Raw genomic sequence first — 14,842 nt, forward strand, 5'->3', positions numbered from 1 at the left:
ATTTCCAAATAGAGTCACATTCTGAGATACTAGGAGGTTAGGACTTCCAACACATTCCCTTTGGAGAAACAGGATTGTATTCATCACAAGTGTCATTTCAAATTGGGAGAGGCGTTCTCTTGCGGTGCTTGCTGTAGGTTAAAGATCCAGTGTTGTCATTGCTGTGGCTCAGGTCCCTGCTGTGGTGTGTGTTCGATCCTTGGCCCAGGAACTTCCACATGCCCTGGGTGCCGCCAAAAAGAAAAAAAAAAAAAAAAAATTAGGGAGCTCCCATTGTGGCTCAGCAGGTTACAAACCTGCCTAGTATCCACGAGAATGATGGTTTGATTCCTGGCCTCACTCAGGGGGTTAAGGATCTGGCCTTGCTGTGAGCTGGGGGGTGGGTTGCTGATGTGGTTCAGATCCTGTGTTGCTGTGGTTGTGACTGTGGCCTGGGTTGGCAGCCGCAGCTCCAATTCGACCCCTAGGCTGAGCATCTCCATATGCTGAAGGTGAAGCCCTAAAAACCTAAATAAATAAATAAATAGACAGACTTAAAAAAAAAACCCCAAATGACACAACTTTTGGGAGACATAAAAGAAGGGGCTAAATGAAAAGAGAGTGTTTATAGATGAGCAGAATCAATGTCAAAAATAATTATGGTAAATATTACCAACTCAGTGATGTCCTATGGAATCGGTTTTCTGGGGGAAGGCAGAAGTGGCAACTCGGCAAAATATTTCTTGACATAATGAATGGATTTGAACATTCTGCAACAGAAAGTATGAGGCTATCTGCTTTATCAGATATTAAACACACTATGAAAACACAATGAAATCAGTGGGGTTACCAGTATAATAACAACCAGAAACATTGTAAATCAACTGTTTTTTAATAAACACAAAATAAAACACATGAAAATGAAATACACTCATTAGGGCATTTTAAAAAAACACACAAAGGGAGTTCCCTTTGTGGCTCAGCAGTTAATGAACTAGGATCCATGAGGACGCAGGTTCGATCCCTGGCCTCCCTCAGTGGGTTCAGGATCTGGTGTTGGTGTTGCTGTGGCTGTGGCATAGGCCAGCAGCTGCAGCTCCGATTCGACCCCTAGCCTGGGAACTTCCACATGCTGTGCATGTAGCCCTAAAAAACAAACAAAAACACTCAGAAACAAACTCTAGTTCATAGATGTGCCTATGTGAGCAAGTATTGTACTATTTTAATTACTATAGTCTTTTAATACTTAAAATTTCCAAGGAGTTCCCTGGTGGTCTAGTGGTTAGGATTTTGTGCTTTCACTGCTGCAGCCCATGTTCAATCCCTGGTTTGGAAACTGAGACCCCACATCAAGCCGCTGTACACCATAGACCAAAAAAAAAAAAAAAAAAAAAACCAAAAAACATGGACACACACACAAAGGTTTCCCCCAGTACAGTCTTCAGAATTTATAAAAACTGCATTAAAAAACAAACTACTTTTGACTGTTTAGATCATGCTTCTTTGGATGATTTCATCCAGAGAGTGGACCTCATGAATCAGATCTTGTAAAGGTTATGCACATACACCCGCAGTGTCAACACGCTTAGTGGATCCCCTCCCGTCCACTGTGGTCATGGGGGTGGGGTCCGATATTATTGGGACTTTTTCTTTTACACTTATTTCTCTATTATTTGGGTTTTTACATATATAATAAAGACATGGATTTTATAACCTCTCACCTATACATATACAAAAATATATGCAAAATAATAGAAAGGTAATGATAAAAATGTCAAATATTTAACTTCTGCAAAACTCCAGGTAAGTTAAAGCTGATGTACTTTCTACTTAATAGAAAAATACTATTTTTCATGATTTGATTTACTAAAATTTTTTGTTAAGAGTCTTAAACCGTTTTTTTTTTTTTTTTTTTTTTTTTTTTTTAGGGCTGCACCTGTGGCATGCAGAAGTTCCCAGACTAGGGGTCGAATTGAAGCTGCAGCTGCCAGCCTAGGCCGCAGCTCAGAGCAACACCAGAGCTTTAACCCACTGAACAAGGCCAGGGATCGAATCCACATCCTCATGGATACTAGCTGGGTTCGTTGACACTGGGGCACAACAGGAACTCCCCGGTTTCAGCTTAAGAACTGCCTTTAGGAGTTCTTGCTGTGGCACAATGGAATTGGCAGCATCTTTTCGGGGCCAGGATGCAGGTTTGATCCCTGGCTCAGCGTAGTGGGTTAAATGATCCAGCGTTGCCATACTTGTGGCAGCCATGGCTGGGATCTGCTCCCCGGTCTGGGGAGTCCATGGGCAGCAAAAAAGAAAAAAAAAAAAAAAAAGAATTGCTTTTTGATCTGGCGATGTCACCGCTGTGGCACAGGTTCTATCCCTGGCCTGGGATCTGCATGCCATGGGCATTGCCAAAAAGAAAAAAAAAAAAAAAAGAGAGAGAGAGAGATTGCCTTTAGGGAGTTCCCATTGTGGCTCAGCAGGTTAAGAACCTGACACAGTCTCCCTGAGGATGCAAGTTTGATCCCTGGTCTTGCTCAGTGGGTTAAGGATCCAGTGTTGCTGTAAGCTGAAGCTCCAATTTGACCCCTAGCCAGGAACTTCCATATGCTGCAGGCGCAGCAGTAAAAAGAAAAAAAAAAAAGAACTTCCTTTAAACTTCTGAGAATACCGTCTTGTTACAAATGTAGAGGAGATATTTTAGGAGTGGTCGCTGTGGCGCAGTGGGTTAATTTTCTGGCTTGTCTCTGTGGAGGCACTGGTTAGATCCCTGGCTGGGCACAGTGGGTTAAGGATCTGGCATTGCCACACCTGTGGTTTAGGTCAAGCTCTGGCTCAGATTTGATCCCTGGCCCGGGAACTTCCATGGGCTGTGGGTGTGGCCTAAAAAGGAACAACAACAACAAAAAGAGTGCACTAAAGAGAAACACTTTAGGGAGTTCCCGTTGTGGCTCAGTGGAAAAGAAACCAATTAGCATCCATGAGGATGTGGGTTCGATCCCTCCCTTCAGTGGGTCATGGATCCAGTGTTGCTATGAGCTGTGGTGTAGGTCACAGATGTGGCTCAGATCCCACATGGCTGTGGCTGTGGCGTGGGCCAGCAGCAGTAACTCTGATTCAGTCCCTAGCCTGGGAACCTCCATATGCCGCAAGTGCAGCCCCTGAAAAAAAAAAAAAAAAAAAACAAAGAGAAACACTTTACATAATGATGTATAGTATGGTTTTTAAAATGTCTTCAATTGCATACTTTGTATGGGCCAGTAAATACGTGGGTAAAATATAGCACTATTCCACTTACAACAGTCTTATTATTTTTTCCAACTGAAGAGAGTCAAGTACCAAAATACCGGTTATTACATACGGTAGATGACAAATGGGCTTCAAAAATGTAAAATACTTCTCCATAATGCTATTCATTCATGACATATCTAAATAAGGACACTGAACAAATATAAAGACACGTCTGCAAATACTATCTCACCAGTGCTAAGGCGATGCTGATCTGTATTAGAAGAAAAAACAAAACCCCAGTATTTAATTCACTCTTTCGTAAGGTTTTTAATAAGCTATCATTTTCTTACATGGACACTAATAACCTTAAAAAGACAAATATTGACTACAAAATGCGAACTACTGTACAATTTATAAAAAATATAATTTTAAGAATTTGAATAATAAAGGGAAATGGATTAAATAAGAAAATCCCACTTTTTCAGACATTTAAGCAGGAAATGGGAAATTTCCGATTTGTCCAAAGAACACTAACACCGTTTGCTGAAGCCAGAGACCTTACTATTTTTGTTCAAGCCTTCATCTACATGGTTTAAATAAATCCAAAAAAATAGTTTCCAATACATATAAGGCCACCACTCAGAGTGCATGACTAGGGAAAAAAGGGCTCCATGGGAATAAGAAGTTGTGAACAGGGTATGTCTTGTTCATCTTAGCACAGTGCTCGGCTTCAAGGGAAAATGCTTCAGCAGTGGTTGTTGCTTTGCATTGAGCTAGGCAGACAGAGCTCTCTACTTTTAGTCCAATTTTTATTCCAGAGGAAGCACTACCTGAGCTGCAGTCCTGGTTCTTGGCCCTTGACCTTAAATCCAGTAAGGGAAGCTGCACTTTTTTTGGGGGGGGGGGGTCTTTTTGCTGTTTCTAGGGCCGCTCCCATGGCATATGGAGGTTCCCAGGCTAGGGGTCTTATTGGAGCTGTACCCACCGGCCTACGCCAGAGACACAGCAACTCGGGTTCTGAGCCATGTCTGCAACGTGCACCACAGCTCACGGCAACGCCGGATCCTTAATCCACTGAGTGAGGCCAGGGATCGAACCCGCAACCTCATGGTTCCTAGTCGGATTTGTTAACCGCTGAGCCACGACAGGAACCCCTGCATGCACGTTCTACATCGGCCTTCTGCCAGGAGCCTCAGAACGGAATCATCACGGGCTGTGAATCTTTTCCTGTGTGGTCTAATTCTTATTGTTTCGGATAATATCACTGTGTAAAAGTAATGCATTTTCAGTGCAGCAGTACAAGGATGTTCATATGAGGAAAAAATGGAATAAAGGCCTTACTCTTCCAGGTTTTAAAATAACAGATACATAGCATCTTATATTATGACATACTAGCAATTTTTAGACACTGAACATAATACACTGTATTACAATGCAATGTGGTAGGCTTCCGTTTTAGGAACAGAAATCAGTTTCACATGAAAAAAGATTTATTTTAAATTCACATAAAATACATTTAGAGTCAGTCTAAATTTTTGGCCTTTGAGATACTGTACAGTAAACACGGAGGAGCTTTTAAGATGTAGAGTCTCCATCCTGTCCAAAAAGGGTGTCCGAAAAGCTTTTTTACAATTATTGATCGTCACCTCGTTGCCTTAAATTTCTAGATTTTCCATTTTCAATTCTTCTCTTTTTGAAGACGGGGGCCACTCCATCTGCCACGACGCCAAGAGAAGTGACGGTTTTTTCTTTAAAAACCACTTTGGCTTCCCCACCACCATCAGCCTCTGAAGTGGACATGTATTCATTTTCAGTGCTTGGAAGTTCCAAGTCTACCTCCTCACTAGAGCAGAAAGGAAAAATCAAACCGTTATTGGGCAGAATAAGACAAACTCTCACATAACATGGGAGTCCACCACAGTCGCAAGATCATCTTTCTTTTTTCTTTTTTGTCTTTTCTAGGGCCGCTGCCACGGCATATGGAGGTTCCCAGGCTAGGGGTCTTATTGGAGCTGTAGCCGCCAGCCTACACCACAGCCACAGCAACACAGGATCCAAGCCACGTCTGCAAACCTACACCACAGCTCACGGCAACAGTGGATCCTTAACCCACTGAGCAAGGGCAGGGATCGAACCCGCAACCTCATGGTTCCTAGTCAGATTCAATAACCACTGCGCCAGGATGGGAACTCCACAAGATCATCTTTCTAATAATAACAGAAGTCAGAAGCTAGTCATTTTGGAGCACGAAACTATTTTAAAATACTGATTTTACAATTAAGATACTAAGCACCTGCTTAGGTGGCTACATGAGGAGAAGGCCCATCTGTTCTTTTGTTCCTGCTGGGTCCCTCACCGAAGGAAATGCCTGTACTTATATTTGATTAGCAGCGTAAGGTACACAGATGGCTCAGTGAGAAGGAGCGGCGGGAACGGATTTTGCCATGCACTCCCAAGGACTCTGGGGGCTTACCCAGAGCAAGATGAAACCCACGGAATCCCGATGTGCTGGTGTCGGAGACTCGGTGTGACTCTTTGCCTGGCAGCTCGTTTCCAGGGAGCAGCCCTTCAACCACCCACATGGCTAGTGTACATACTCAGCTGACTCGTCCCAGAGATCAGTACCTGATCAATCTGAGCCTATTGAGAGCCCCCCACCCTCTACACGGTCAACTGGTCTAAGAGAGAGCAAGTAAGTCAGGCCACACTCACTGGTCCCATCCGCGAGCTCTTTGAACACGGACCAGAAAGATCATATGTTTAACTCCCTAGTGGCTAAGGATATAAAACCGGCTGGGAGCCACCTATCCTCCTATTTAGAGAGAGGAGTTCCGCAAAGACGGAGAATAAAGCTGGCATGCAAAGAAAAGCAGGATGGGGACAGACAATCCTGCCAGTGTTTTGGGCCTGGTTCCAGTGATGCCTGAGGCCCAGCCCAACTCCTGCCCCCACCCTCTACAGCTTGTAGGTCGAACCTTCCGGGGAATCTCTGAACTAATAATCTTTTTTTTTTTTTTTTTTAATAATCTTTTTTAAAAAAATTAAGGTAACTCAAGTTTCTATCACTTGAAACCAAATGATTACCTGGTCAGCAGGAAAGGAAGACTGATGACAGGACAGAGAAGGGAATACAAAGTCATGGGAGGCGGGGTTCCCGTCGTGGCACAGTGGTTAACGAATCCGACTAGGAACCATGAGGTTGCGGGTTCAATCCCTGGCCTCACTCAGTGGGTTAAGGATCTGGCGTTGCCACAGCTCGTGATGTAGGTCGCAGATGTGGCTTATTGGACCCCTAGCCTGGGAATCTCCATATGCCGCGGGTGCGACCCTAAAGAGACAAAAAGACAAAAAACAAACAAACAAAAAATCCACAAAGTAATAAGAGGCTTAAATGTTAAAAATCCCAGATATTAAGAGTTGAGAAAATCATCTGAGCAGAGTGAAGACCTATACTCTTCAATCTCAGAAGAACCCAGGTCACGTAGTCATTCATCCTGATTCTGGGGGGAAAAAAGGAGAGAAAACCCTTTCCTGGAGGCCAGGAGAAGTGTGAAGGGCTATGGCAGATCTAGAGCAGTTATGATAATAACAACAGCAGCTACTGCATGTCTACTATAAGCCAAACAAGGCACCAGGCACTTGGAGTAGAAATACTCTCTTTTCGGTTTAACTTTTCTGTCTTTTTTTAGGACTATAACTCCTTCTAATTTATTTTCCCTTTGGGGGACCACATTGTGTCAGTGGCCTGCATGACCATGTTTGTTCATTTGCAGTTATCCGCTTCACTGCATGGCCTTGGCCTGGCCCCTGACCCCAGCCTCCGCTGCCGTGTGTACCCTCAGCGCGAGGCTGTGCAGCCACAGGAGAGCACACGGATAGCCAGGGTCCCTGAGGCTGTCAGGGAACCTGTAGGTGGTCCTGGCCTTTGCTGCCTGCCTGGCCCCTACCATGACATGCACAGGCATCTGAGGCTGGGGGTGTGCCCACCACCAGAGCTACTCACAACCACGGCCAGCCCTGGTCTCGAGCTGCTGGTCTTGGAAGCGCTGCTGAGGACTCCAACAGCCCTTGCAGAACCCCTGCAGCGCTCGCTAAGAACCACACAGTTGTTGGATCCCAGGGGCCTTGAGCTGAAGAAATAACACATGCCCCTGGACCCAGCACTGCCATATGTCCCCTCATTCGGTGCCTCGTACCCACGAGACCTGGCGCCACAGCGCCCTCCTCCTGAGGGCGCTTATCGGAGTCAGTCCAAGAAGTCTCCAAGAGGCGATTCCTTTTGCAAGCGTGCAGATATCTACACAAGGCTGCTACAATACCCGAGAAACCTGTCTCCACCAAAGGAATACAGGAAAGCTCGAGGAACCCGCCCAAAGAAATGAAGATCCAGGAACTATCCAATAAAGAATTCCAAATTATTTTACAGATGCATAAAGAGCTACAGGAAAATATAGATAAATAATTTAACGATACCAGGAAAACAAGAACGAGATGAGAAATTCAGCAAAGAGATAAAAAATGAAAAAGAAGAAATTCTCGTGGTGGCTTGGCAGTAATGAATCCGAACAGAATCCATAAAGACGTGGGTTTGATTCCTGCCCTTGCTCAGGGCGCTGAGGATCTGGCATTGTTGTGCGCTGAGGCGTAGGTCGCAGATGTGGCTCGGGTCTGGAGTAGCTGTGGCTGTGGCCATGGATGGCAGCTGTAGCTCCAATTCAACCCCCAGCCTGGGGAACTTCCATATGCTGTGGGTGCAGCCCTAAAAAGCTCCCCCCCCCAAAAAAAGAAGAACCAAACAAGTATAATAACTGTCCTGAAGCATTACAGAGAGAGTTGTTTTTTTTTTTCTTTCTTCTTTTTATGGCCACACCTGCGGCATATGGACATTCCCAGGGTAGGGGCTGAACTGGAGCTGCAGTTGCCAACCTATGGCACAGCCACAGCAACACAGGATCCGAGCGGCGTCTGTGACCTACACCACAGCTCATGGTAATGCCAGATACTTAATCCACTGCGTGAGGCCAGGGATTGAATCCGCGTCCTCATGGATCTTAGTTGGGTTCATTAACCGCTGAGCCACAAAGGGAACTCCCTCCATAGAGAGCTATAACAGGAGACTAAGCCAAGCAGAATAATCAGTGAGTCTGAAGACAGATCATTTGAAATATGCAATCAGAGGAGAAAAAATAGGGTAAAGAAGGAAGAAAGCCTATGGAACTTCTGGAACACCATCAAGAGAAAAGATACACATTCTTCTCAAGTACACAAAACATTCTCCAGGATCCTATTTTAGGCCACAAAACAAATCTTGGCAAATATAAGAAGGCTGAAATCATACCAGGTATTTTTTATGACCAAAATGGTAAAAAACCATATATCAATAACAGGAGGAAAGATGGAAAATTCACAAATATATAGAAGTTAACACACTCATGAACAGGTATGAAGTCAAAAAAGAAATAAAAGGGAACTCAAAAAATATCTTCAAACAAAAGGAAAGTGGAAATACATGTACCGAAACCACCAGGATGCTGCAAGAGAGGTTTTAAGAGTAAAGTTTACAAATTCCCATCATGGCTCAGGGGAAATGAAGCTGACGAGGATCGTGAGGACGCAAGTCCGATCCCTGACCTTACTCACTGGGTTAAGGAACCAGCATTGCTGTGAGCTGTGGTGTAGGTCGCAGAGGTGGCTCAGATCCGGTGTTACTGTGGCTGGCAGCTAAAGCTCCAATTTGAACCCTAGCCTGGGAACCTCCATGGATGCTTCAGGTGTGGCCCTTAAAAAAAAAAAAAAGACAAAAAGAGGAAAGTTTATAGCGATAAACACCTACATTAAAAAAAAGACATCTCGGAGTTCCCATCATGGCTCAGCAGTTAACAAACCCAACTAGCATCCATGAGGAAGCGGGTTCAATCCCTGGCCTTGCTCAGTGGGTTAAGGATCTGGTGTAGCTGTGAGCTGTGGTGTAGGTCACGGATGTGGCTTGGGTCTCATGTTGCTGTGACTCTGGTCTTGCGCTGCCGTGGCTGTGGTGTAGACCAGTGGCTACAGCTCCGATTGGACCCCTGGCCTGGGAACCTCCATATACTGAGGGGGTGGCTCTGAAAAGATCAAAAAAAAAAAAAAAAAAAAAAGAACTCTCAAATAAACAACCTGACTTTACACCTCAAGGAACTAAAAAAAGAAGAACAAACTAAGACCAGGGTAGGAGGAGAGAAATAACAAAGATCAGAGTAGAAAAAAATGAAATAGAGACCAGAAGAATAGGAACGATTAAGAAATATAAAAGCCGGTTTATTGAAATGAAAAACTAATTCGACAAACTTTTACCTAGACTAAGAAAAAAAGAAGACAAAAAATCAGAAATGAAAGTAAACGACCTTCAACTGATACCACAGCAATAGAAAAGATCATAAAAGACTGCTATGAACAATTACATACCTACGAATTGCATAACCTAGGAGAAATGAATAGATTCCTAGAAACATAGAACCTACCAAAAAGGAATCATGATAAATAGAAAATCTGAACAGACCAGTAACAAGGATATTGAACCAGCAGTCATCAAAAATCTCCCAACACAAAAAAGGCCAGGACCAGATGGTTTCACTGGTGAATTCTACAAAAGATTTAAAGGAGTTGTGAATCCTCCTCAAACTCTTCCAAAAAACTGAAAAGTGAACACTCCTAAACTCATTAAGAGGTCAGTATTACTCTGATATCCAAGCCAGACAAGGACACCACAAGGAAAGAAAATTATAGACCAATATCCCTGAAAAATACAGATGTAAAAGTTCTCAACAAAGTATTAGCAAACTGAATTCAACAGGACATTAAAAGGACCACACGCCATGATCAAGTGAGATTTATCCCTGAGATGTAAGGATGGTTCACCATTTGCAAATCAACTGCGATACGGCACATTAACAGAATGAAAGGTAAAAATCTTGTCTCAATAGAAACGCACTTGAGAAAATAAAACATTCTTTCCTGAGAAAAATGCTCAACAAATTGTGAATAGAAGGAACATATCCCAACATCACATGCCAAACCTCCAGCTAATATCATACTCAGCGGTGAAAGTCTAAATGCTTTTTCTCCAAGATCAGGAACAAGACAAGGGTGCCCACTCTCACCGCTCCTATTTGACATAGTATTGGAAGTCCTAGTCGGAGCAATCAGGCAAGAAAAAAAAAAAAAGGCATCCAAAGTGAAAAGGATTTCTCTCTCTCTGAGGATAAGAAGATCTCATACCTAGAAAACCCTAAAGACACCCACCTGCCAACTGTCAGAACTAATCAATGAATTCAGTAAAGTTGAAGGACACAAGATCAAAAAAACAGAAATCTGTTGCGTTTGCATACACTAACGAAACATCTAAAAAAGAATTAATAGTCTCATTCAGACTGCATCATACACAATAAAATACTAAGTGATAAATTTAACTGAGGAGGTAACAGGGGTATAAACTGAAGGCTGTAAGACATGGAAGGAAATTGAAAATACAAACCACTGGAAAGATATCCTGTGTTTACAGATCAGATGAATTAGTACTGTTGTACTGTCCCTACTACTCAAAGGCATCTGCAGATTTAAAGAAATCCCAATAAAAATGCCAGGGTACTTTTCAGAGAAATAGAAAAAAACAATACTATGATTTGTATGGAATCACAAAAGATCCCCAGTCAAAGCAATCCTGAGAAGGATCACAGCCAGGAGCGTCACAGTGCCTGACTTCAAACTAGACTGCAAAACTAAACAAAACAATGTCATAGTCCCATAAAAACAGAAACATAGGGAGTTGTGGCTCAACAGGTTAAGAACCCGACTAATACCCATGAGGATGTGGGTTTGACCCCTGGCCTCGCTCAGTGGATTAAGGATCCGGCATTGCCGTGAGCTGTGGTGTAGGCTGCAGACATGGCTCAGATTTGGCATTGCTGTGGCTGTGGCATAGGCTGGCAGCTGCAGCTCCGATTTGACCCCAAGCCTGGCAACTTCCATATGTTGCAGAGGCAAACCTAAAACAAAAACAAAAACAAAACCAGAAACAAAGACCGATGGAAAAGGACTGATAGCCCAGAAATAAACTCTCACATGTAGGGTCAATTACTATTTGACAAAGGAGCCAAGAATATTCAATAGGGGATACATAGTCTCTTCAATAATTGGTGTTGGAAAAGGCAGGTGACCACATGCAGGAGAATGAAACTGTAGCCCATCTTACATCACTCACAAACACTGACTCAAAATTTATTAAAGACTTAAGCATAAGACATGAAACTGTACAACTGTCAGAAGAAAAGATAAGGCAAAAGCTCTGACAATGGGCTTGACAATGGTTTTGGGGATGTGACAGCAAAAATCAAAAAGTGGGACTAAGTCAACTAAAAAGCTCTCAGAAGCAAAAGAAATAATCAACAAAAGAAAAGGTGGAATGGGGAGTTTCCTTCGTGGCTCAGTGCTTAAGGAACCTGACTGGGAACCATGAGGATGTGGGTTTGATCCCTGGCCTCGCTCAGTGGGTTAAGGATCTGGTGTTGCTGTGACTGTGGTGTAGGCCGGCAGCTGTAGCTCCAACTTGACTCCTAGCCTGGGAACTTCCACAAGCTGCGAGTGTGGCCCTAAAAAAAAAAAAAGAGAGAAAAGGTGGAATAATACATTTGCTAATCATACATCCAATAAAGGATTAATATCCAAAATACATAAAGAATCCATATAACCCAATTACAAAAGAATCCCCAAATAATCCCATTAAAAAATGATCAGAGTAATTGAATAGACACTTTTTTCTTTTCTTTTTCTTTAAGGGCCACACCCACAGCATATACAAGTTTCCACGCTAGGGGTCGAATTGGAGCTGCAGCTGCTGGCCTATGCCACAGCCACAGAAAACTCAGGATCTGAGCAGTGTCTGTGACCTACACCCAGCTTCACAGCAATGCCAGATCCTTTGCCCACTGAGCAGGGCCAGGGATCAATCAAACCCAAGTATACTAGTCAGGTTCATTACCACTGAGCCACAAGGGGAACTCTATCTTTTTTTTTTTTGAGAGTTAGAGAAATTAGGATTTATTCAGTGGACCACGAAAAGGAATTGCAGATCTAAAGACGATGTCATACAGAGAATATATTTCTCTAAAACCTGTCCCATTGTGACTCAGTGGTAACGAACCCAACTAGTATCCATGAGGATGCGGGTTTGATCCTTGGCCCTGCTCACTGGGTTACAGATCCAGTGTTGCTGTGAGCTGTGGTGTACATTGCAGATGTGGCTCAGATCTGGCCTTGCTATCTGTGCCGTAGGCCAGCAGTTGCAGCTCCAATTGGACTCCTAGCTTGGGAACTTCCATATGCCTGGGGTACAGCCCTAAAAAAAACAAAAAGTAAACATTAAAATGAAAAAAAAACAAAAAAAACCCAAAACCAGTCTGAGAGCACTGAGACCAATGAAAGGGACCAGGGTGTGATGAGAAGGCCTGAAAGCAGTGCACAAGCAGCAGTGGACGGGAATCAAACAAAAGAGGTTTCTTTCCCTTAAAGCAAAGTTAGCACTGTGGCATATGTAGGTTCCCAGGCTAGAGATCGAATTAGAGCTGCACCTGAGGCCTACGCCACAGCCACGGCAACACTGGGTCTGAGCCTCATCTGGGACTTACATCACAGCTTGTGGCAACACTGGATCCTTAACACACTTACTGAGGCCAGGGATTGAACCCACATCGTCACGGAGACTGCGCTGGGTTCTTAACCCACTGAACCACAATGGGAACTCCCAGAACAGACATTTTCTAAAGATGACACACAAATAGCCAATAGGTACATGAAACGGTACTTGACATCACGAACTAACAGGGAAAAGTGAATCAAAACTGCAAAATCATCTCGTATTTCTTAGGATGGCTAGTATTAAAAAGACAAGAAGTGTACGTATCTTTTTGCATTATAGTTTTGTCCAGGCACACATCAAAACTATAATTCAAAAAGATACACGCACCTCTATGTTCAGTGCAGCACTGTTTACAATGGCCAAGACATGGAAGCAGCTAGATGACCATCGACAGATGAACGGATAAAGAGGATGTGACATATACACAAAATGGCATGAACTCAGCCACAAAAAGGAACGAAATGATGCCATTTGCAGCAATATGGATGCAACTAGCGATTACCGAACGAAATGGAGTCAGTCAGAAAGAGAAAGACAAATGCCATATACTATCACTTACATGTAGAATTTCAAACATGGCACAAATGAACCTATCTAACAGACCCACAGACATAGAGAACAGACTTGTGGTTGCCAAGGGGGAGCGGGAAGGGAGTGGGATGGATGGGGAGTTTGGGGTTAGTAGATACAAAAACTATTCCACTGAGACTGGATAAGCAATGAGGTCCTGCTGTATAGCACAGGGAACTCTATCCAATCTCTGAGGCTAGACCATGATGGAAGATAATATAAGAAGGGGAATATATATATGACTGGGTCACTCTGCTGTACAGCAGAAATTGGCAATTGGCATAACATTGTAAATCAACTATCCTTTAATAATAATTTAAGACACACAAGAAGTAACAAGTGTTGGTAAGGATGTGGAGCAAATAGATACCTTTAACACTGCTGGTAGGAATGTGAACTGGTACAGCCACTACGGATAACAGTATGGGGGTTTTTTGAAATGTTAAAAACAGGACTACCATAGAATCCAAGATTCCCACCTCTGCATATAAGCCCAAAGGATATACACCCAGAATCTTGAAGAGATACCTGTATCTTGGCGTTCACGACAGCAGTATTCACAACAGCCAAGATAAGGAACAGATGAATGGATAAAGAAGATGCGGTAGATACACATGGTGGAATGTTATTTAGCCATGAGATGGGAAGGAGATCTGCCATCTGTGACCACATGGAAGGACCTGGGGCGCACGGTGCTAAGTGAAGTAAGTTAAGATGGAGAAGGGCAAATACTGCAGGGTACCACTTGGATGTGAAACCTAAGAAACCCCAACTCAACAGAAATTGAGTACAGAGGTGGTTATCAGGTCCTGAGGGGCGGGGGAGAAAGAGGAGATTCAGGTACAAACGTCCAGTTATAACTAAGAAGAACAGTTTGGGGGATCTCATCTGTGGCACAGTGATTACGGTAACACTGTATTATACACCTTAAAGTCGCTAAGAGCCTTCTAGATCTTTTGTTTGTTTGTTTGCTTGTCTTTTTGTCTTTTCTAGGGCCGCTCCCGCAGCATATGGAGATTCCTAGGCTAGGGGTCGAATCGGAGCTGTCACCGCCGGCCGATGCCAGGGCCACAGCAGTGCCAGATCCGAGCCGCGTCTGTAACCCACACCACAGCTCATGGCAACGCCGGATCCTTAACCCACTGAGCAAGGTCAGGGATCGAACCTGCAACCTCATGGTTCCTAGTTGGATTCGTGAACCATCGTGAACCACTGAGCCACTTGGGAACCCCAAGCCTACTAGTTCTCGTCACAAAAAGCTCAACAAGCCAACCGAATAAAAACCATGGTTATTAAGTGTGACATAAGGGAAGTGTTAGCTAACACTATTGTGGTAATCACTATGCAACCTAAGTCTATCAAATCAACACACTGCACACTTTAAACTTACACAGT

The 14,842-nt window shown here is 43.6% G+C and overlaps 1 protein-coding gene across 4 annotated transcripts in view; it reads right to left on the reverse strand.

The window, feature by feature from the left end:
* Window positions 4,676-14,842, reverse strand: part of WBP4 (WW domain binding protein 4) — a 37,347-nt gene continuing 27,180 nt past the window's right edge. For 3 of the 4 annotated variants that reach the window (XM_021065642.1, XM_021065641.1, XM_021065643.1), the window contains exon 10: window positions 4,676-5,047. In XM_021065642.1, coding sequence (XP_020921301.1) covers window positions 4,837-5,047 — 211 coding nt within the window. In that variant the 3' untranslated portion in view covers window positions 4,676-4,836. The remainder of the gene's footprint in view (window positions 5,048-14,842) is intronic. The other variant, XM_021065640.1, reaches the window with a different exon arrangement.

The sequence above is a fragment of the Sus scrofa genome, chromosome 11 (genome assembly GCF_000003025.6).
Source record: "Sus scrofa isolate TJ Tabasco breed Duroc chromosome 11, Sscrofa11.1, whole genome shotgun sequence".
Taxonomy (NCBI): domain Eukaryota; kingdom Metazoa; phylum Chordata; class Mammalia; order Artiodactyla; family Suidae; genus Sus; species Sus scrofa.